General features: G+C 65.1%; 3 protein-coding genes across 5 annotated transcripts in view; 1 reads left to right on the top strand and 2 right to left on the bottom strand.

Annotated features, from left to right (window-relative positions):
- Positions 1 to 1,558, bottom strand: part of MUC1 (mucin 1, cell surface associated) — a 4,493-nt gene extending 2,935 nt beyond the window's left edge. The window contains exons 1-2 of the mRNA XM_059413972.1: positions 731 to 1,558; positions 8 to 300 (exon numbers count right to left, since the gene is read on the bottom strand). Of these exons, the coding sequence (XP_059269955.1) occupies positions 8 to 300; positions 731 to 791 (354 nt within the window). The 5' untranslated portion in view covers positions 792 to 1,558. The remainder of the gene's footprint in view (positions 1 to 7; positions 301 to 730) is intronic.
- Positions 1,559 to 3,058: 1,500 nt separating this feature from the next.
- On the bottom strand, positions 3,059 to 13,107 carry THBS3 (thrombospondin 3). Of its 2 annotated transcripts, XM_059413780.1 has the most exons (23): positions 12,658 to 13,105; positions 11,418 to 11,624; positions 10,607 to 10,863; positions 10,392 to 10,494; positions 9,612 to 9,638; positions 9,306 to 9,388; positions 9,172 to 9,223; positions 8,899 to 9,047; positions 8,516 to 8,656; positions 8,281 to 8,358; positions 7,770 to 7,922; positions 7,460 to 7,570; positions 7,158 to 7,265; positions 6,740 to 6,899; positions 6,395 to 6,513; positions 6,221 to 6,273; positions 5,776 to 5,969; positions 5,431 to 5,609; positions 5,278 to 5,326; positions 4,912 to 5,108; positions 4,510 to 4,682; positions 3,460 to 3,599; positions 3,059 to 3,371 (listed from the first exon to the last, which is right to left on the bottom strand). In XM_059413780.1, the coding sequence occupies exons 1-23, from the start codon at positions 12,734 to 12,736 to the stop codon at positions 3,313 to 3,315; spliced, it is 2,871 nt and encodes a 956-aa protein (XP_059269763.1). In that variant the 5' UTR covers positions 12,737 to 13,105; the 3' UTR covers positions 3,059 to 3,312. The 2 variants fall into 2 exon arrangements, with proteins under 2 accessions (XP_059269763.1, XP_059269764.1); XM_059413781.1 differs by lacking the exon at positions 9,306 to 9,388 and having other exon boundaries at positions 9,179 to 9,223; positions 12,658 to 13,107.
- Positions 13,108 to 13,995: 888 nt separating this feature from the next.
- On the top strand, positions 13,996 to 18,488 carry MTX1 (metaxin 1). Of its 2 annotated transcripts, none has more exons than XM_059413786.1 (8): positions 13,996 to 14,106; positions 15,059 to 15,128; positions 15,247 to 15,326; positions 16,837 to 16,929; positions 17,100 to 17,282; positions 17,410 to 17,486; positions 17,907 to 18,061; positions 18,147 to 18,488. In XM_059413786.1, exons 1-8 carry the CDS (start codon positions 14,026 to 14,028, stop codon positions 18,359 to 18,361), a joined length of 954 nt encoding a protein of 317 aa, XP_059269769.1. In that variant the 5' UTR covers positions 13,996 to 14,025; the 3' UTR covers positions 18,362 to 18,488. The 2 variants fall into 2 exon arrangements, with proteins under 2 accessions (XP_059269769.1, XP_059269767.1); XM_059413784.1 differs by having other exon boundaries at positions 17,875 to 18,061.
- The last annotated feature ends 75 nt before the right edge of the window (positions 18,489 to 18,563 follow it).

The raw sequence follows: 18,563 nt of genomic DNA, 5'->3' as shown, positions 1-18,563 counted from the left end.
TCGGGGACGGGCCGCTGTGGTGTCCGGTGGTGGTGTTCGGGGACGGGCCGCTGTGGTGTCCGGTCGTGGTGGTCTGGGACGTGCCGCTGTGGTGTCCGGTGGTGGTGTTCGGGGACGGGCCGCTGTGATGTCTAGGCGTGGTGGACAGCGACCGGCTGCTGTGGTGTCCGGGGGTGGTGGTCAAGCTCGAGGCTGAGCTGGGGGTCGAGCTCGGGCCCCCATGCTGTCCGGGGGTGGTGGTCAAGCTCGAGGCTGAGCTGGTGGTCGAGAATGAGTTATCAGTAGACTGTGCAGTGTCAGCTGTAAAAGTCGAGGTCACAGGGTTGGGTAGGTGACAAACGAGGAGAAAATCCACCATCTGGCTTCTTGAGCAGTAATGAGCAGGAAGATCTGGACAGTGGGCCAAACCCTGGGTAGGCCGCCCTCCTCTTTCCTGGCAGCTCTCTGCTCCTAGCTGTCCATCTCTCCGCTCCTGAAAGCTAACCTCTCCGGCCCCCCGCCCCGTCCCCGAAGGCTTTGCTGCAGGTCACTGTGCTGCCTGGGACACCAGCTTTCCTGAGCAGCTGCCTCCCCGAACGTCCTCAGCCTCTCTCCTCTTTTCTGGCACAGACAGGTCACCCCTGGCTGCAATCTGCCCCTTGGGGTACCGTGCGCTAGCAAAGGAAACCCACAGGGAGGCTGGGAAGAGCCCATGAGCAAGGTAGACCCCTCCCCACCTTGTGCCCCTCACCTGGAAGCTGCAGGGCTGCCAGGAGCAGGAGGAAGAGAGGGGCCTGGAAGCCCGGTGTCATGGTGGAGGCCGGCAGGGTGGGGAGGGGGCGGAGGAGTCCCGGCGAGGCGCTGTGGCGGAGGTGGGGCAGTCGCAAGCGCCCGCTGCTTTATACCGGTCCCTGGCCCGCCCCAGGCTCAGCCAAAGCAGGTGACAGGTGACAAAACCCCGCCCCCTCCCCCTTTCCCTGCCTCCAACTTCTTCCTCCTCCTCCCCACCCGTTCGTGACCCCTCAGGTGGGGTACCTGGGCGCCAATCACTCAACCCTCTGGCCATCTGTTTGCTCTCCAAACGGTCTCCTCCTTTCCCAACCACTCCCTGGCTCCAGAAGGCCCTGGGTCTCCCGGGCTCTAGTTGTAGCCTCAGGGCGACAACCAAGGTGAGAAAAGGGACAGAGGAAGGGGCCAGGTCAGGGTCCCGGGCAGCAGCCCAAGGAGGCGCCCCCTCACGTCCCTCGCCCCGCTCCCCATTCTCACTGCGCCCCTTGAAGCCCCGCCGTGCAGAGTGGGGAGGAGCGGGAAGCCTCGAGAAAGGGTGGACCGGGTGCCCCTTTCGGACGCCCTCCCCCCGCCACTTCCCGGAATCGCCGCTCCTCGCGCGGCCCCAGCCGCTCCCTGTCCCGTTCCGCACCCAGAGCACCGAAACCCGCGGTCCCCTCCCCTGCCGGACTTTCCAGTAGCCCGCGTCCCCGCCCGGGCTTGTCCCGAGGAGGGGGCGGGGGAAGAAAGTTCCACTTCACGTGCCGCGGGACCCCGGGGTCTTTCCTGCTCCTCCGCCCGGCCCCGGGCCGGGCTCTCCCGCCCCCTGGCGGTCCCCGGGAGCCGGCGGCCGTGCGCGAACACTGGGAGCGCCCGGGTGGCCGGGGGAAGCCGCGCGCCCCAGTGCGGCCCGAGGGGCGGGGCCGGGGGGGCTTGCGGGGCGGGGAGTCCCCGCGCGCAGCTCTGGGGCTCGGACGCAGAGCGCAGAGAAGCGCCGCTGGGTCGGCGGAGCGCCTGGCCGCGCTGGGGGGTCCCCGAGGCGCGGGCGGCCGAGGGCGGGAGGTACGTGCCGGGGGCGCGGAGGTATGTGGGAGAGGACGGCGGAATGTGGGAGGGGCTGTGGGCCGGGGCAATGACGCACTTGGGCAGCAGCGACTAGGTGGGGCGACGGAATGGGATTTGGGGGCCCCAAGCTGTCATGGGGAGCAGAGGGCAGCTGGGGTCGGGTAGGCACATGGTGGCGACCAGGGGGCTGTATGTGAGGGGGCGTGCTGGGGGGAGAAGTACGAAGGGCAGAAACGTTTGGGGGCACAGCGCACGTGGGGCTTGGGGGTCCGGCCCCTCCGGAGGCCCGTCCCCCCCAGTTGCGTCCGCCTTGGGAACGGTTCTCGGTCGCGGCGAGGGCAGACAGGACAAGGGGCTTCAGGACGCCTCGGGGCCGCGGGGCTGGAGGGCGGCCGGGCGGAGGCGAGGGGGGCGCGGCTTCGAGCGGGGCGCGCGGGTCCGAGGGGCGCCGAAGCCCCCTACCCGCCCGCGGGAGAAAGGCCGAGCATCGAAGTGGGCGGCCCCAAAACGTCTGCCCCGGCGTTGCCAGGCAACAGCCATTCAGTCGCGTTGCTGGGACACGCGTCACCATGGCGACGGCTCCGCGCCGCGCGCTCCGAGTATTTAAAGCGCAAGCGCGCGCAGCGGCTGGGAGTCGCTTTCCGGGCCACCGCGGCCTCCCCTCGGCCACCACCCTCCCCGCCGTCCCCTCCCCCCTCGCCCAGGCGCCAAGTCTCTGGCCTCCGGCGGGACCCAGCTCCCCCGCGCGGCCCCGGTTCTGGGGCTGGCCCGGCACGCCGCTGGCGGTGCGGGGCGAGATCCCGGGCCCCGGGCGGTGCGGAGCGGGATCCCGGGCCCCGGGCGGGCCGGAGGGACGGGACGCGGTGCAGTGTTGTTCTTTCCCCCGCCAATATTGCACTCGTCCCGGCCTCCGGCCCCCCCCGGCCCCCCGGCCTCCCTCTCGCCCCGAGCCGGCCAGCTCCAGCCCTCCTGGCTGTCGATCCGGACGACCTAAGATGGACTGGAGTGCCGCCGCTGCCGCCGTGAGTGAGTAAGTGGGTCTGGGAGGACTTAGCCATTTCCCGGGCCAGCCTCTCATCCTTCACCTGGCCCAGGCCAGCGCCTTCCTCCTCCACCCGCCCGCGCGCAGCCAAACTTCTGTAGAGCTCCAGCTTTCATCCGACCAGCCCCCTTTCCCGCCCGCCTTGTTCCTTCCTGCTCCCCACACTACCGTGGAAAACCCCTAAAAGAAGCAACAAGCAGTAGCTTAGAAAACCACTGGACCTTTATGGCAACGTGCTGTTCTCTTTCCTGGGGTTAGTGCCTGAGAAGAATACCCTTGAAAACTTCCCAACTCCTGAACCATGGGGTCACCACCCTTCTGGGGGGGAACTCCTGTGGGTGCCGGAGGAGAGTCTGTGTTTGCTTGAGTGGCTGTAAATTAGACCCCAGGGTCTCCAGGATGGACCCCAAGGCCAGAGGGTCTAAAATCAGGATTCGGAATCCCACCGGGCCGCCTCTTCACACCCTTCCCTGGAGCAGCTGCCTCCGGAACGGCTCAAAGTCCTCGGGCACCGTGTCTGTGGTGGAGAAATGACTGGGGTCAGAAGACAGGACCCTCCCACCGGGGCGTATGGAAGGTCAGGCCAAACGGGTCTGGAGCCTCACCATTGCATCGATACTGGAGATTGGACCAAATGATATTTTCTTGAGAGAAGCAGAATACGCCCAGACGGCCTCCCCGCATGGCTGTGTCGATGATCACCCCGGAGTCCGCCACCAGCTGAGGACCCTCATAGAGCTTCACCCTGCCCAGGACAGGGGCGTCCGTGGGTGCTAGGAGGCCAGTGGGCACTGGGCCATCAAGCCCCGGCCCCTGCTCATCCCCAACCCCCCTGGAGCTCACTGGGCCTGAGAGAGCGGAAGGAGGGAGCGGGAGGAAGGGAAGGGGAGGGGTGCTTTCTCAGGCCCGGGGCCCCTGCCTCTTTGTCAGCCCCCTTTGCATCTCAAAGCACCAGCCGCATTCCAGGCAAGGATTGGGTTGCCATGACAATGAGCACAATGGGCTGGGGGGTGAAGTCACCCGCTTCCCAGGCTCTAGTCCCCCCTCCCTCATCCCCTGCCCTGGCACCCTGCAGCCCCAGGCACCTTAAAGGGAAACCAGCCCAAGTCCCTGGACCCGGGGCTCTGGGCTCTTGCCATTTCCCCTCCCTGCTGACTAGGAAGCGCGCAGGGGTGACCACAGCGCCCGCCTGAGAAGTCCTAGCCCTGCTGCTCAGAGGTGTGCAGTCTGGGCCTCGGTTTACTCTTCTGCAAATAACGACCCCTTCCAGGTCAGACATGATGATGGGGCGGCTTCTGGGATGTAGCACAGACGGGGTCGGAGGGGACGGGCCTCTCCAGGGACTGTCCTGTGCTTTACAGGCTCCCACACATGCCCTCACCTTACAGAAGAGAAAACGGCCCCACATCGCCTGTGGGTCCTGGGGAGCATGAGCCCCGAACAGGGCTGAGGTGGGACATCCCTGGTGGAGGGCAGAGAGGAAAGTGGCCCCAGTCCCAGTCCAGGGCCCAGGGCACCGAAGAGCAGAGTGCAGGGGCAGCCTGTGGGGAGTCCCAGCTAAAGGCGAAGCCAGGCCGGGCCTGGAGTCCCAGCTAAAGGCAAAGCCAGGCCGGGCCTGGGGTGCCCCCTCCGCAGGGCTCAGCCCCTCCCCTCACCGGATGTAGCCCACTTGGGGCCGGTGCAGCAGCTGCCAGCGGTAGGAAGTCTTGTCCCGCCAGCCCACGTTTCGGGGGTCAGTCCACAGCAGCCGGACCTGATCGGGGGTGTGGCCAGTGTGCCACAGGGCATTGCGGAGGTGCTCACCTGGGCCTGACACAGACGTCACTGCCTGGAAAGTATTGGCAAAGACAGGGGGTCAACCGTGGGACCCAATCAGCAGGCCAGTAAGCACAGCTGGAAAAGGAAGTCCAGGGGGTCGGGAGCACGTTCTGGAGTCCCCTGGAAGCCAATCTCCAGGCCAGATGTCTGAGAAAGAGAGTTCCCACTCGGGCAGTGGGGGGAGCTTGGGGAGGCTTGGGGTGAGGGCCCTGGGCTGGGGGCTCCGGGCGGCTGCCGACCTTGAGCTGCAGCCCTGGCTGAGCGACAGCCCGGAAGGGTGTGGCCTGCCAGTAGGTCTGCTCCGTCTGCTTCCACATGACCACGTAGAAGCGGCCGCTGTCCTGATAGCTGAAGAGGAAGCCTGCGTAGTCATCATCAGTCACCGTGTTCACGTGAAAGGTGCCTTCAAAGTCCACACCGTTGAAGGCCGTGTATCCTGGGAGGGGGTGGGATCTGGGTCAGGGGTTGCAAAGCCACTAATGGCCCACGGTGCACTCGGGGTGGGAAGCAACGCCTGTGAGGCGTGTGCTCAGCTTGGCCCCTGCCCCCTGCCCCTGTAGGGTTCCTCCAGGTGGAAGTGTTGGAACCGGGTGCCCCGTACATACCAACCGCCAAGCCAGGGTCACTGTTCATGGTCTGAACGATTTCCATGCCCTGGTGGAGTGCAAGAAAGAAGAAAACCTTGTTCCAGAGACCCCGCCCCACCAGGGCCCCACCCGGCAGCCTGGCAGCACCTGCCCAGCCAGTGGCTGCAGCACCTGGTTGAGCACAACCCAGTTTGGGTCGATCTGAGCGTCTCCCTCAGGGTCCAGGACGACGGTCTGATAGGCCCGGAAATCCGTTAAGGTCACCTCTGCACTCTCGGGGCACACGTCCAGGGGGTCGGCCACTGCGTCATTGTCGAAGTCATCCTCACACACATCGCCAACGCCATTGCCTGGGCAGAGCGAGGCCAGGGGCTCAGGAAGGCCTGGCGGTGGGCTCTGGACACCACCACAGCGCCCATGGGGCCTCGCCTTCCTGGCTTAGCCCCTGTGGCCCCTGCCACCCCGCCCTGGGCAGGGCCCCCACCAGTGCAGGCCTCTGCGGGACCCCGGCCTCACCGTCTGAGTCCTTCTGATTGGGGTTGGGGACAAGGCGGCAGTTGTCAGGACCCGGAGGCGCGTAGTCTGGGACTTCGTCATTGTCGTCATCCCCATCACACTCGTCTCCGAGTCCGTCGTTGTCGGAGTCCAGCTGGGAGCTGTTTGGCAGCTCTGGGCAGTTGTCCTTGGTGTCCTGATGTCCATCCCCATCGCTGCCCAGGACAGGCACCGAATAAAGGCTCTAAAAGTACCACGTCCATTCCCCATCTTCTGCTCAGAAGTCAGGGAAGTGCGCCCCAGCCAGCCAGGTGAGGCAAACGTCCGGCAGCAGGAGTAGAGGCTAGACTTGGGGCGGGGGGCTTCCTGCCCAGCAGGAGTGGGGAGTCCAGGCTAAACTGCCCAGGAAACCCCGTGCCACGAGAAAGTGAAGGAACCCGGGGAGGCCCGTCTGTCTTGGCCCTACCTGTCCTGGTTGGTGTCACAGACGTCCCCCACCAGGTCGCTGTCGGCATCTGTCTGAGAGAGAGAGCGAAGCCTGTTCTCCACCTCCTGACAGCCCCGCAGACCGGGGCCGGACCACTTCCCACGGGAAGGGCCTTGGCCTCACCCCGGGGCCCGCCCTCCCCTGCCCCAGTACCTGGGTAGGGTTGCTCATTTCAGGGCAGCTGTCACAGGCATCTCCCACCCCGTCCTCATCCCTGTCAGTCTGCAGTGGGTTCGGGACCTTAGGGCAATTGTCCAGTCCGTTGGGGATGCCTACGAGGCATGCAGGGGACACAAGCCTGTCGCTACAACAGGTCATGCTCTCTTCTGGAGCTGGCGTCCCACGCAGAGGACACCCCCTAGCCCTCCTGCCTCGCTCTGCCCCCCACCCATTCCCAGGGCACTTTGCCCACCCAGGCCACCCCTGTGGTGCTTAGACCGCCCAGCCACGCCTCCTTCCCACTGCTCGGGCCTCCCAGTCCCCCAGCCCCAGTGGCACCATCTCCATCCACATCATTGTCACACGCGTCCCCTTCCCCGTTGCCGTCCGTGTCCTTCTGGTCATTGTTGGGGACGTTGGGGCAGTTGTCACAGGCATCCCCAAAGGAGTCTGTGTCAGAGTTTTGCTGGTCCTTGTTGGGGAACAGTCGGCAGTTGTCCTGGGGTGAGAGGAAGAGTCAGGCCGCCCTTACGCCCCTGGGCACCTACCCACACCCCATCCCCGTGCCCACGTCTGCAGTCACCCTGCACCCCCACCCCCCACAGAATCCATCTCATCCTGGCACAGGGTCTACGCCCAAATGGGAGCCCTGGGGCCCTTCCTGCAGCGCCACCAGAGACCCAAGAGGGGACAGGGTTATGGGACAAGGCATAGAGAGGACAGAGGAGCCACAAGGGACAGGGCCGCCAGGAGCCACCTCCACGTTCTTGATCCCGTCCCCATCAGCGTCCTCATCACACTGGTCCCCCACACCGTCGTTGTCAGCGTCTTCCTGCCCAGAGTTGGGTGTCAAAAGGCAATTGTCCTAAAGGTGGGGGAGGAACCCCGATGGGGTTGTGGCCTGACCCAGCCTGGGCGGCTCAACCCTGCCCCCGCCTGGATGCCCACCCCTGCCCGCCGGCCCCAGCCTGGGCACCCACCCCTGCCTGCGTGCTCCCCCCCTGCCCCAGCCTGCTCACAGCTGCCCGCTGGCCCCACCCCTGGCCACTGGCCGCGCACCTGTTTGCAGTGCTTGTTGTTGTCCATGCATGGCAGGGCCTGGTCCGGGTAGCCGTCGATGTCCGTGTCGGTCCCACACACGTTCCCGTTCCCAGCCCAGCCCACGTTACACTGGGCCACGGGGAGGGTAGGAATGAGGGCCAGGCCTGTCTCCTCAAACCCGGCCTTTCCCGCTCCAGGCCTCGTCCTCCCCAGGTGGCTCCCGGGCCCCTTCCCACACAGGCCCCCATCCCAGGCCCCATGCAGGCTCACGGCCCGGCCCCGTTCTCCAAACCCTCCCTCTCCCTCCCAAGCCCCAGGCCCAGCTCACCGCGCAGGACACTGCTCCGTTGCGCTCAAAGAGACAGTGCGCGTGGACGTGGCAGGGGCTATGGGCTGGGCTGTGGCAGGTGCGGGCTGGGAGGCAGCCCTGGCTCTGGTTCCCCAGGAAGCCCAGGCGACAGGGACCACACTTGAAAGACCCCTGAGAACCGGGAAGCGGCACGTCAGGGAGGAGGGTCAGCTGGCTGGGCACCCGGGACCCAGGGCTGTCCCGCCCAAGGGGTGTGTGATGGGCGCTCCTGGCCTGATGCCCACTAGGGCAGTTGTGGCCCCTGGCCTCTCCTGGCAGCCTCGCGGGTGTCTCATAGCCCCAGCTTCCAGGTGGTGACCCTGAACCCCAGGAGACCTGCTACCAGCCACCGTAAGAAGCGGAACCCGGGTTTGAAGCCGGCGTGAGCCACATCAGGGTGGCCTGGCCTGGGGACGAAGGCGGTGCGGCAGGAGCCCTGCGGCGGCGCGTGCACGCGCTTGTCCCGACGCGCTCCCGGCGCGCGGCTCACCGCGGTGTTGGTGCAGACGGAGTTCGGGTCGCAGCCGCCGTTGTTCCCGTCGTTGCATTCGTCCACGTCGCTGCAGACCTGACGGGCCGACTCGGTGAAACCGGACCCACGGCCGGGCCCCTCCCGCACCAGCCAGTAGCCCTGTCCCATTTCTCACAAGGACTCCGTACCTAGCCCAGAAGCCCCTGGTCCCCGCAAGCCCCAGACCTCGTCTTCACGCTCGGGCCGAGCTAACCTGTTTGCTGGCGCGGGCGTAGTCGATGCCCACGCCGGACACCCGAGTGCCCTTATAGCCGCGAGGACAGGCTTCACAGTGGAAGCCAGGCACCGTGTTGACGCAGCTGGCCCCAGGGAAGCAGGGGTCCGCGTGAGCACACTGTGGGAGAGACAAGGGGGAGCTCAGGACCCTGTCCATGCTCCCACCGCCTAGCCTCACTGCGCTCTGACCCCCTACCCCGGGGCCCCCTGCCCCCCAAGTGGCCCTCCCCAGGCGGCCCCCTGCTCTTTGCACCGGCTTTGTGCCCCCCCCCTCCTCATTTCTTTCCCGGTCTCCAAGCATCCGCCCCACGTCCTTGGGCCTCTCTCAACTTTGCGCCTTTCCAGGCGGCCCTCCCCCACCTCATCGATGTCCGCACAGTGAGTGCCGTTGCCCTGCAGGCCCGGAGGGCAGGGCCCGCAGCGGTAGCCGGGGTACTCGTACACTTCCATGCAGTCCACGCCTCGGAAGCAGGGGTTGGGGCTGCAGTGGGAACGCTGCTCGTGGAAGCCTGAGGGGTGGGCACGGTCAGAGCCAGCCACAGGGGGCCGTGCCCATCCCCAGAAGGGGAGGCCAAAGCCGTGGGGTGGGGAGCACGGGGTGCCATCCGGAGCCCTCCCCACGCGCCCACTCACCGCACACCTGACACTCCATGATGGCGTTTCGGATCAGAGACATCTCCTTCACCTGGTGGATAGACAGATGGGGGCGGTCGGCTCCTTGCGCCCCCCACCAAGCCCCGTGCCACCCCCCACTGGCAAGCTCGGACCTGGTCTCGGATATCATCGCGCAGCTCCACCAGGATCTGGTTGAAGAGGGTGAGCTGGGTGACCAGCGCCTTGGTCTGCTCCCCTGTCAGAGCCCCAGGTGCAGAGAGGCTCAGAACTGGGCCACAGGTCTCTTCCCTTCTTGGGGTAATAAGCCAGCTCCTGCCCATGCTCCCCCCCCCCCCCCTTTAACCAAACCCCACCCCTCTCCTGGCTAAAGGGGCCTTTGTTTCCTGCCAGCTCCTGCCCAAGCCCCGCAGCAGCTGCCCCGGGGCTCCTCCCCACCCACCTCCTGGGGGCCTGCTCACCGAGGATGGAGTGCAGTGCGCTGGTCACTGGAGAGGAGAAAACACAGAGGGCAGAGATGTGAAGAGGACCAGGCCGGTGAGGAGGAGGAAGGAAAAGAGAGGCAGGAACAAAGGCCTAGAGGAGTCTTGGAAGAGGGACAGGCAGTTGGATGGTGGGAGGGCAGAGGCGACAGGCAGGCGGCAACAGCTCTCCCCACTGGGTGACCGGCCCTGAAAGAGGGTTGCCTCACAGTCAGAAGCCAGATCCCCCTGGTTCCCAGGCCTGGGAGCGGCAGAAGGGATCCAAGTCTGTCCGCTCCATGTCTCGCCCCCCTCCCCAACCCAGCTCCTGGGAGAAGAGGGCGTCTTCTGTCGGTCAGGACCTCTGAGCATCCCCGCCAGAGACACCAGGCATACGGACCATGCTCGGAGAGGCCGCTGGTAGGTGACAGCCGCGGGTGACAGCTAAGAAAGACCCAAAGACCCTTCTCTGGGTCGCCAAGACCAAGCAGTGAACTGTCTGGCCCCCACACAGAGCGCTCAGCAGTTCCTTTCTTCTCCAGTTGCTCTACTTTCCCAGGTACCCGGGGAGGCGGGGGCCCCTGAGCAGGGAGACTTTTCTAACCCAGGCCTCCTGGGATGGCCTGCAACCACGGGCGAAGGAGATGGGGGGTAACAGCGTCTGAAGCCCCAGGAATCAGTGAGCCGAAGGAATGAGTGTTAAGGGGGAAGCCAAGGGATGAGGGTCAACAAAGGCCATAGGAAGTGACTCTGGGGTCTCGAACGCCAGCTCTGTGTTACCTGCACTGTGGATGGACTCGTCCCCCTGGAATGGACACTCACTCAGGGCCCCCACCCGGGCCATGGACCCGCCCAGAATCATTTTCATAGATTCCACGAAGCCCTGGTGGGGGGAGGGCGGACAGGAGCAGAGTGGGGTGGGAAAACCCGCCGGGTCCTCCTCCCACTGCTGCGAAGGCCGCGCGGAACTCAGGGGGCCTGTCTTCCCCGCTCACCTGCATCCTCAAATACGCCTTCTGTCCAGTCCGAATCTCCAGCCCGTCAACCTCGGCGGGAGGAATGGGGGCCAACGCAGGGAGCCCGGAGTGCTGGTCTCCCAGTTTGCAGTCCACGTAGAGCTGCAGGGCAGGGCTTGGTCGTGCGGGACCGCGGAGCCGCAGGAGAGCCGTGTGCGTGCGCCCGTCGGCCAGGCCTGCCTGTTGCAGGTTCACGGCGTGGACTCTGCCGTCCTCCCGCTGGTACCGCACCAGCACTGCCCAGGAGGGGAGGTCAGTATGGGTCCTGTCCCTCATCCCGTCTCCCAACTAGGGTTCAGGTCAACCCTTCTGGATAGCACTCCTGTCAGCCCCTTGTCTGCGATGCATCTCTCCCCACCTTGTATGGGACAGGCACACCACAAATACTATTCAAACTGCTTCGTTGACTAGGACGTCCTTAGTCTTCCATTACTCTGTCCCTTGCTAGGGTGCCAGCTGGTTCTGTACCCACTGGACTGTGCCGGGCAACTGAGGGACTGCCGTACACCCGAGCTGGGACACGGAGACCTCTCTCCCCCTCCCTCAGACAGCCCCAAGTACAACACCCTCTCCCTGCAAGTATTAGGCCTTGCTCTATGGTTTGGGTACCTGGCCTCCCGGTGCATGTCCTAAGCACCCCATCCTGGGTGCCCCTAGTGCCTGTGCACAGCTGGATGGGCCCATGAGCCCCCAGAGAGGCCGGGGGAGAATTAAGAGAGCTATGGGAGTGGGGACGAGGGAGAGTGCTCAGGGGGTCATCAATGCAGGAAAGGAGATGCCCACCAGTCACCTTTGTTAATTTTGCCCACAACGGAGGCCTCCAGCCATCGTGTGTTGTCCTGGCGAGAGTAGAGCCCAAAGAGGACACCACCCTGCTTGGGGGGCAGGCGGAAGGTGGACAAGAGGTAGATGTCAGCAGCAGTGAGCAGGGCTGCCCGGATCTTCTCCGCCACAGCGGTCATCTGCCGAGACTCGCCCACAGTCAGCAGGTCAATCACTGGCCAGGCGAGGATTATCAAGGTCAGAGAGCAGGGTCAAACGCTCAGCCTGCCCTTTCCCCTGAGCCCTGGGGCGGGGCCGTGAGGGGGGATCCTTCATCATTTCCCCCACCCCTGCCCCCAGGGGGCAGTGTTAGTCACCTTCCTGAAATTCAACCCTGGTCGCTATCAGAAGACAGGCGCTGTGTCTCCTTTCCCTCAACACTGCTGAGGGCCACCCTCTGGGAGCCCGAAGGGCCTGAGGCTCCCTTGGAAACAGAACCAGCGCCCGGCCCACTCGAGAGGCCCCCAGCAGGTGGCGCAAGGGAGCCACTGTGCTGATCCCACGCAGAAGCAGCACCTGGTGCCCACAGCGCAGAAATGGAAACGCAGCTTCTCTTCAGGCGGCTGGGTTTGGCTCATCCCACCCCCAAACGCCCTCCTCCCCGCCCCCGGGGCTCCGTGCACACACGCTGGACGAGGAGAGCTGCCCACGGAGGGCTCGGACCCTCCTGCTGTCTGCCTCGCTCCTACGGGAATGTGGGACCCGGCTCCTCTGCCTCCTGTGTCCTGGCCAATCTGTGGTTTCCCTTCCAGCCAGTAATGAATCTGTGCCTCTGTCATCTGCTCCAGCTACCTCTCCCACACCCGCAGGCCCATCCCACAGCCAGACCTCCGGGAGAGCCCAGACCTCTCGGTCCCCACCCCCACCCTGTCTTGGGGCAGCCGGCAGCCCCGCGGATGGAGAAGCCCACCTTTGCCCTGGTCCCCTGGACCCTGGGGTCCCTGCGGAAGCTCAGACGCCAACCCAGCCCGGGCAGCCCTAGCGTGCAGCTCCTGAGCTCTCTGCCCTGGCCTCAGGCTGACTCTGGCCAGTTCCTACTCATCCACGACCCTCTGGTGTTCACTGCTTCCCTGAGGGCCACAGTTTCGCGGACTCTTGCCTCCTGTTCCACTCCAGGACTCTCCCCTTGCCCACATGTTTCCGGCGACTAGGCTGAGGACAAACAAGGGGAGGCCGAGAGGGGTGGGAGAGGACGGAGACAGGCTTACCCTGCAGGTCCCGACTGGCAGATGCGAAAGTGCAAATGAGGAGGAGAGCCAGGGCCCCCCGGAGTTTCTGCGCCTCCATGCCGCTCAGCGGGCTCACTACCCTGGCAGGCAGGCGGCTGGGAGGGGAAAAGGCTAGGCGGGGAGAGCAGGAGCGGGGGGCGGAGGGACTGGAAGGGGGAGTTGAAGGGGGGGGCCAGCAGGCGGGGGGGGGGGGCTGAAACAAAGAGCTGCCAATCAGCCCGGAGGCATCCCCAGCTCCGAGATCCAGGGCACTGGGGAAGAGTCTGGAGGCCTCCCTGCCTCCTGCGTCTCCCTAACGGTCCTCTCTCCCAGGTGCCTCCTCCCTGCGGCCATCTCGCTGCGGGGGGCCACTACCGAATGCTACTGTTTTCTGTCCGTCGCAGTCGCAGAAGGCAGGAACCCCTGGCAGGGGCAGTGCCAGGCAGTGCGCATTATCCCACAGCTTGGCAGGGAGGGATGCCAAGGGAGTGGTGGAAACTAGCTCGCTCTTGTGCCCAAGGGATGCCCACATGGCCTGAACTTGGCTGCTCCGACGAAGCAAGTGCTCTTTACTGGTGGGGGTCCCCTGACACGTGCCTCCGTCCTGGGAAAACGTGAAGGCCTCCGCGGGGAGCTGGAGGGCCCGTCCAGCGGTCAGCGAACGGGTCGGAGGGAAGGATCGGGAACGAGCAAAGGGCCAGCGGGGCCAGGAGGAAACCAGGGGACAGGCCAGGGGCCGGGGCCAGACTGGGAAGACTTGGGGGGGTGGGTGTACTGGCGGACAGGCCGTGACCCGGATGAAGCGGAGGGGCGCCTCCGTTCCCGTTACCACGGCAACGGCCCGCGAGCGCCACCCCCCCCCCCCCCCCGGCCCCAGCCCGACCCGGCTCCGGCCGCCGCCGCCCCTGTTTTGTTTCCATGGCGACAGGCGGCGCGGGGCCGGCTCCAAACATAACGCGCTGTGGAAAACATGCGGCTCGGGGGACCCCCCCGCGGCCCCTGCTCCCGGCCGAGCCCCGCGGGGCCCTGGCACAGCGCGGGCCGCGTGCACGGCTGCGAGAAAGCCCGGCGCCCAAGAGCCGCGCCCGCGCCAGGCCCCGCCGCGCCGTCGGGGGTCCGGGGGTCCCCGCAGCCAGGCCGCCCAGCCTCCGCGCGGGCCCGCGGAGAACCCTTCCCCCCTTCGGGACCCGCCTCTGGAGCAGGCGGCGGCCGCCCTCCCCCGAAGCCCTCGGCCCCGCCCCGCCCCGCCCCGCCCCGCCTCGCCCCGCCTCCCCGCGCAGCTCGCTCCGGCCCCCGCCTCGGGCGGCCCGAGGGGCGGGGCGGGCGGAAGCGCGGGGGGAGGTGCTTCCGGGACAGAGGGCGGGCAAGATGGCGGCGCCCATGGAGCTGTTCTGCTGGTCGGGGGGCTGGGGGCTGCCGTCAGTGGACCTGGACAGCCTGGCCGTGCTGGTGAGGGGTGGCGCCATTGCTCTCTGTTGCGCTCTGGAGGACTGGGGCGGGAGCCCAAGTGGCCGATCGTCTGAATTTCGCTAGGGCGCCTCCGCCCGGGAGCACTGGGGGAAACTGAGGCAATTTAAGATCTGTGTGTGTGTATGTGTGTGTGTGGCGCGCGCCTCGCGCACATGGGCTCAGTGCCCTATGGTCTGACAGCCTACGTTTGGTGCAGCCACAGCAAGAAGCCTGGCCGGGGGTTCAGGAAATGGGTGTTAGTCCTTGTACACCCATTTACCGACTGTGACCTTGGGGCGATCCCTTCTCATCTCTGAGCGCTGTTTCTTCATCGGGAGGTTTTCCGAGCCTGGACGGCCTCAGGGCTCTCTGGCTCGGCATTCCTGTCCCCTCCCCCTCCCCCTCCCGCGCACTAAACAGCATTTCCTCGTTTGTGTATTGCCGCCAGGCTCTGTGGAAAGAGCTTTCCGGTCAGAAAGACTCGTTCGCCTCATTCCTTCGCCCCTTCCTTTAATAAGCAGGATCAGGCCGCTTCCAAAACCACCCATTGGCATGCAAAGACGAGTAAGACTTGGTTCCTCCCGTGTGGTCGTTTGGAGAAAGGCAGACACGTTCAGGTGCTAAGGCTTAAGGAGGAGCAGGCCACAGAGACTCCTAGAGAAGGACATGGTCAGTGCTTCCAAGGAAAGGAATACACGGTTAGGAAGAACTTAGGAGACTCTGTGTACATCAAGCAGATGGCAGGAGAGGAGACGGGGGAGGCTTTGACTGGCAGACCTGTCCACCATCTCTCTGAGCCCTGTGTTGCCCATTGTGAAAGGGCAGCTGTCATGTCCACCTCTTCTTTTGTGAGGCAAGTACAAAGCCTAGCATGAAAGGAACTCAATAAATGTTCTCTCTCTTCCTGATTCCCCTGTGGGGGCCTCTCTGCCTTCTGCTTCCTTCCCTGCAGACCTATGCCAGATTCACGGGTGCCCCACTCAAGGTGCACAAGATCACCAACCCCTGGCAGAGCCCTTCAGGTACCCCGTGTTCCTGGGCGTGAGGAAGGGTGGAGCAAGAGGTGGACAGGAATGTGGTGCAAGTCCGTGTGGAAAGGCAGCTAAGGTTCTGGTGGGCATCCTTTTTTCTCAACGTCAGGAACTCTGCCTGCCCTCCGGACCAGTCATGGAGAGGTCATCTCGGTACCACACAAGATCATCACCCACCTTCGGAAAGAGGTAGGTGGCTCAGGTAGGGGGGCTGCCAGTGAGAGCAGCTCAGTCATTTCAGTGCAACACACCTTTATTGATAAGTGCCAGGCTAGAGACAGGGGACCCAAAGCTTCAAGGAGCACATTGTCCAATGGGGCAGACAAACCCAGAGCTGCTGAGTGCAGTAGAGCACTAGGCCGGGCATGGAGCAGGGGCGCTAGGGATGCATCAGAAGGCACAGTGCCTTTTGCCTGCTGGGCAGGGAGGGAGAGGCAAACAGGCTCATGACGCAGGGAAGAGAAAGGCAGGTGGCTCAGATGAGCCCCCGAGAGGTGGCTCCTGCCCTTCTCACAGGACCAGGTTGGGCTGGATATGGGGCTGGGGATGGACAAGACTTCAAGCCAGCACGGGGAAGTTGAGGGAGTATTACAAGACGAACAGAGATACCTTGACTGTGTGACCTTGGGCAAGTTCCTTCCTCTTTCAGATCTATAAGTTCTTTGTTCGTAGAGGAGGGGGCTTAGGCAGAATGTTTTCCAGTGGCTCCTCTACAGTTGTCAGAAGTGGCGTGAAGTAGCGCCCTCCTCTTCATTTCTGCTTTCCCAAAGGTGAAGGGGCTGGGGAATTCCGTGGAGGTTCGGGAGGCATGGAGAGAGGGGAGCCAGGCAGAAGGCAAAGTTCCAGGCAGGGACTGGACCACCACCCTGAGTCCTTATGAATGAACACAGCTTCTCCGGTTTCCAGAGCATTCTAACACAGCCACATTGAGAGAAGAGTCTACTCTTCTTGCTGCACTCAGCAGCTCTGGGTGTGTCTCCCCCAATGGACAGAATGGGAGAAACTGAGGCTCAGAGAAGTTTGGGTGGTTTTTTGTTTGGTTGGTTTTTTTTTTTTTTTTTTTTTGAGGATCATGCTCCAGAGGTTATGTGGGGACAAAACTTGCTCAGGATGTGGAAAGTGTTGCTGAGGACCAGACACTGGAGCCTGCAGCAGTGTGTGGCAGGCTGAGTACACGTGGGGTGTCGTTAGAACATGTGTGGTGGCACCCGGGCCACAGGATGAGAGAGAAGAAATAACCCCAGGCACTGAGAGAACAAGCTAGGGAGCCTGGGGCTGAAGATGGCATCCTGTAGTTCCTGAGGCACGGACGGAGGCCCGCACGGCCTCTGAGCTCTGCTGTGCCAGCCCTGCGGTGCCTGGACTGGGGAAGTTCCTGTCCGAAAGCTGCCGTCAGCAGGCGAGCTGCCAGCTTTCCATGGAGGCTCCGGGAGCTGCTCTTGGTTTGTGGCTGGGCCTGCCTCTCTCCCCACTGTGGGCGCCCGACCTTGATGGCCAGCAGGCTTTGAGGCCCAGGCTTTCCGCCAACAGCAACAGGCTCCTGGCTGGGCCTGGCAAGGGGGCCTCCGCGGAAAAAGCTGCTTGCTCTAGCTCTGCTCCACCCAGAGGCCGTGAGGGTGGTCCCAGGCAGGATGCCTTACTCCTTGGGGACGTGCCCTGGAGCCTCCTGGTGTCCAGCTCACGGGCATCTCATCCGCAGAAGTACAACGCTGATTATGACCTGTCGGCCCGGCAAGGGGCGGACACCTTGGCCTTCATGTCTCTGCTGGAGGAGAAGCTGCTCCCGGTGCTGGTGAGTGCGCCCAGACCTCCCAGCATCTGTGGCCAGTAGGGGGGGGGCGCGGGGGGTGTCAGGGACGCGCACGCGGGCACACGGAGCCCCGCGGGCAGCACAGAAGCCCAGCCTGAGCAGGCAGCTGCACCGGCTCAGACCCGCCGCCTCCCTCTGCCTGCCCAATCCAGATACACACTTTCTGGGTGGACACCAAGAACTACGTGGAGGTGACCCGGAAGTGGTACGCGGAGGCCACGCCCTTTCCCCTGAACTTCTTCCTTCCCGGCCGCATGCAGCGCCGGTTCGTGGAGCGGCTGCAGCTGCTGTGCGGGGAGCACCGGCCCGAGAACGAGGAAGAGCTGGAGAAGGAGGTACGTTGGGGCGGGGCGCTGCTGCCGGCCAGGAGCCCCAAGGACGCTGGTCGAGGAGGTGGGGGGCAGCCCAGCAGGGAGGCGGCGCCGTCCGGCGGCCACGAGCCCGCCCGTGTGCCCCCTCCAGCTGTACCACGAGGCCCGGGAGTGCCTGACCCTGCTCTCGCAACGCCTGGGCTCCCAGAAGTTCTTCTTCGGAGACGCGTGAGTCTGTCCGCGGGGGAAGGGAGAGGGCTTGGGGGGCGATACGGGACTGGGGCGGCTCAGGCGCCCGACAGGAGGTCCTAGGGACAGACACTGGGCCTGATGACAGTGGCGCTGTGTGTGAGGCGGGAGGGCTGCCAGGCCTGGGGGGAGGGGGCCGCGGGGCCGCGGGGCGCTCAATGTGCCCTTTATGCAGCCCCGGGATAGAGACCCATTCAGGGCTGGGCTGGCGCCACCCGGGGAGCCCTCCCCAAGCCAGGTCCGGAGCCAGCCCCAGAGCCAGGCCCAGAACCGGTGTCGGCTCCTCCCCTGGGGGCCCTCTGCTGCCAGAGCCCACCTCCCGGGGCCTGCTGCCCCTCCCCCTCTGTCCCCGCCCCTTCTGCCTCAGTCTCTCTGCTCCGGCCCTTCTCTCGGCTCCAGCCCTGCCTCCCTGGACGCCTTTGTCTTCGGCTACTTGGCGCTGCTGCTCCAGGCCAAGCTGCCCAGTGGAAAGCTGCAGGCCCACCTGCGGGGGCTGCAGAACCTCTGTGCCTACTGCACCCACATCCTCAGCCTCTACTTCCCCTGGGATGGAGGTGAGGGGCGCGCAGCGGCCTCCCCGGGAAGGTGGGCGGGGTCCAGGACGAGCCCCTGTGCCCATCTTCCTTCCCCGGTCCTCAGCTGAGGTGCCGCCCCCCCGCCCGACGACGGCTGGCCCAGACACTGAGGAGGAGCCGAACCGGCGCCGGAACCAGATCCTGTCCGTGCTTGCGGGCCTGGCAGCCATGGTGGGCTACGCCCTGCTCAGCGGCATCGTCTCCATCCAGCGGGCGACACCTGCTCGGGCCACGAGCACACGGTCCCTGAGCATGGCCGAGGAGGATGAAGAGGAGTGACCTGTCCTCACACCTGCCCCCCGACCCTGGGACTGACTTTTCTACTGTTGTACATTCCAGAGGCCCCTGTCCTCGGCAGGGCTGGAAGTGGGGGTGCCCCTCCCACAATAAACCACACTGACCGGAATCAGACCCTCTCTTGGTGACGGGGCCACCATCTTCCCTAGCTGGCATGTAGGGGGGTGGTGTGGGGCCTGGCCCT

This window comes from Mustela nigripes, chromosome 10, assembly GCF_022355385.1.
Source record: "Mustela nigripes isolate SB6536 chromosome 10, MUSNIG.SB6536, whole genome shotgun sequence".
NCBI lineage: Eukaryota > Metazoa > Chordata > Mammalia > Carnivora > Mustelidae > Mustela > Mustela nigripes.
Note: the sequence above shows the minus strand (reverse complement) of the source record. Positions and strands in the feature narration are given on the sequence as shown.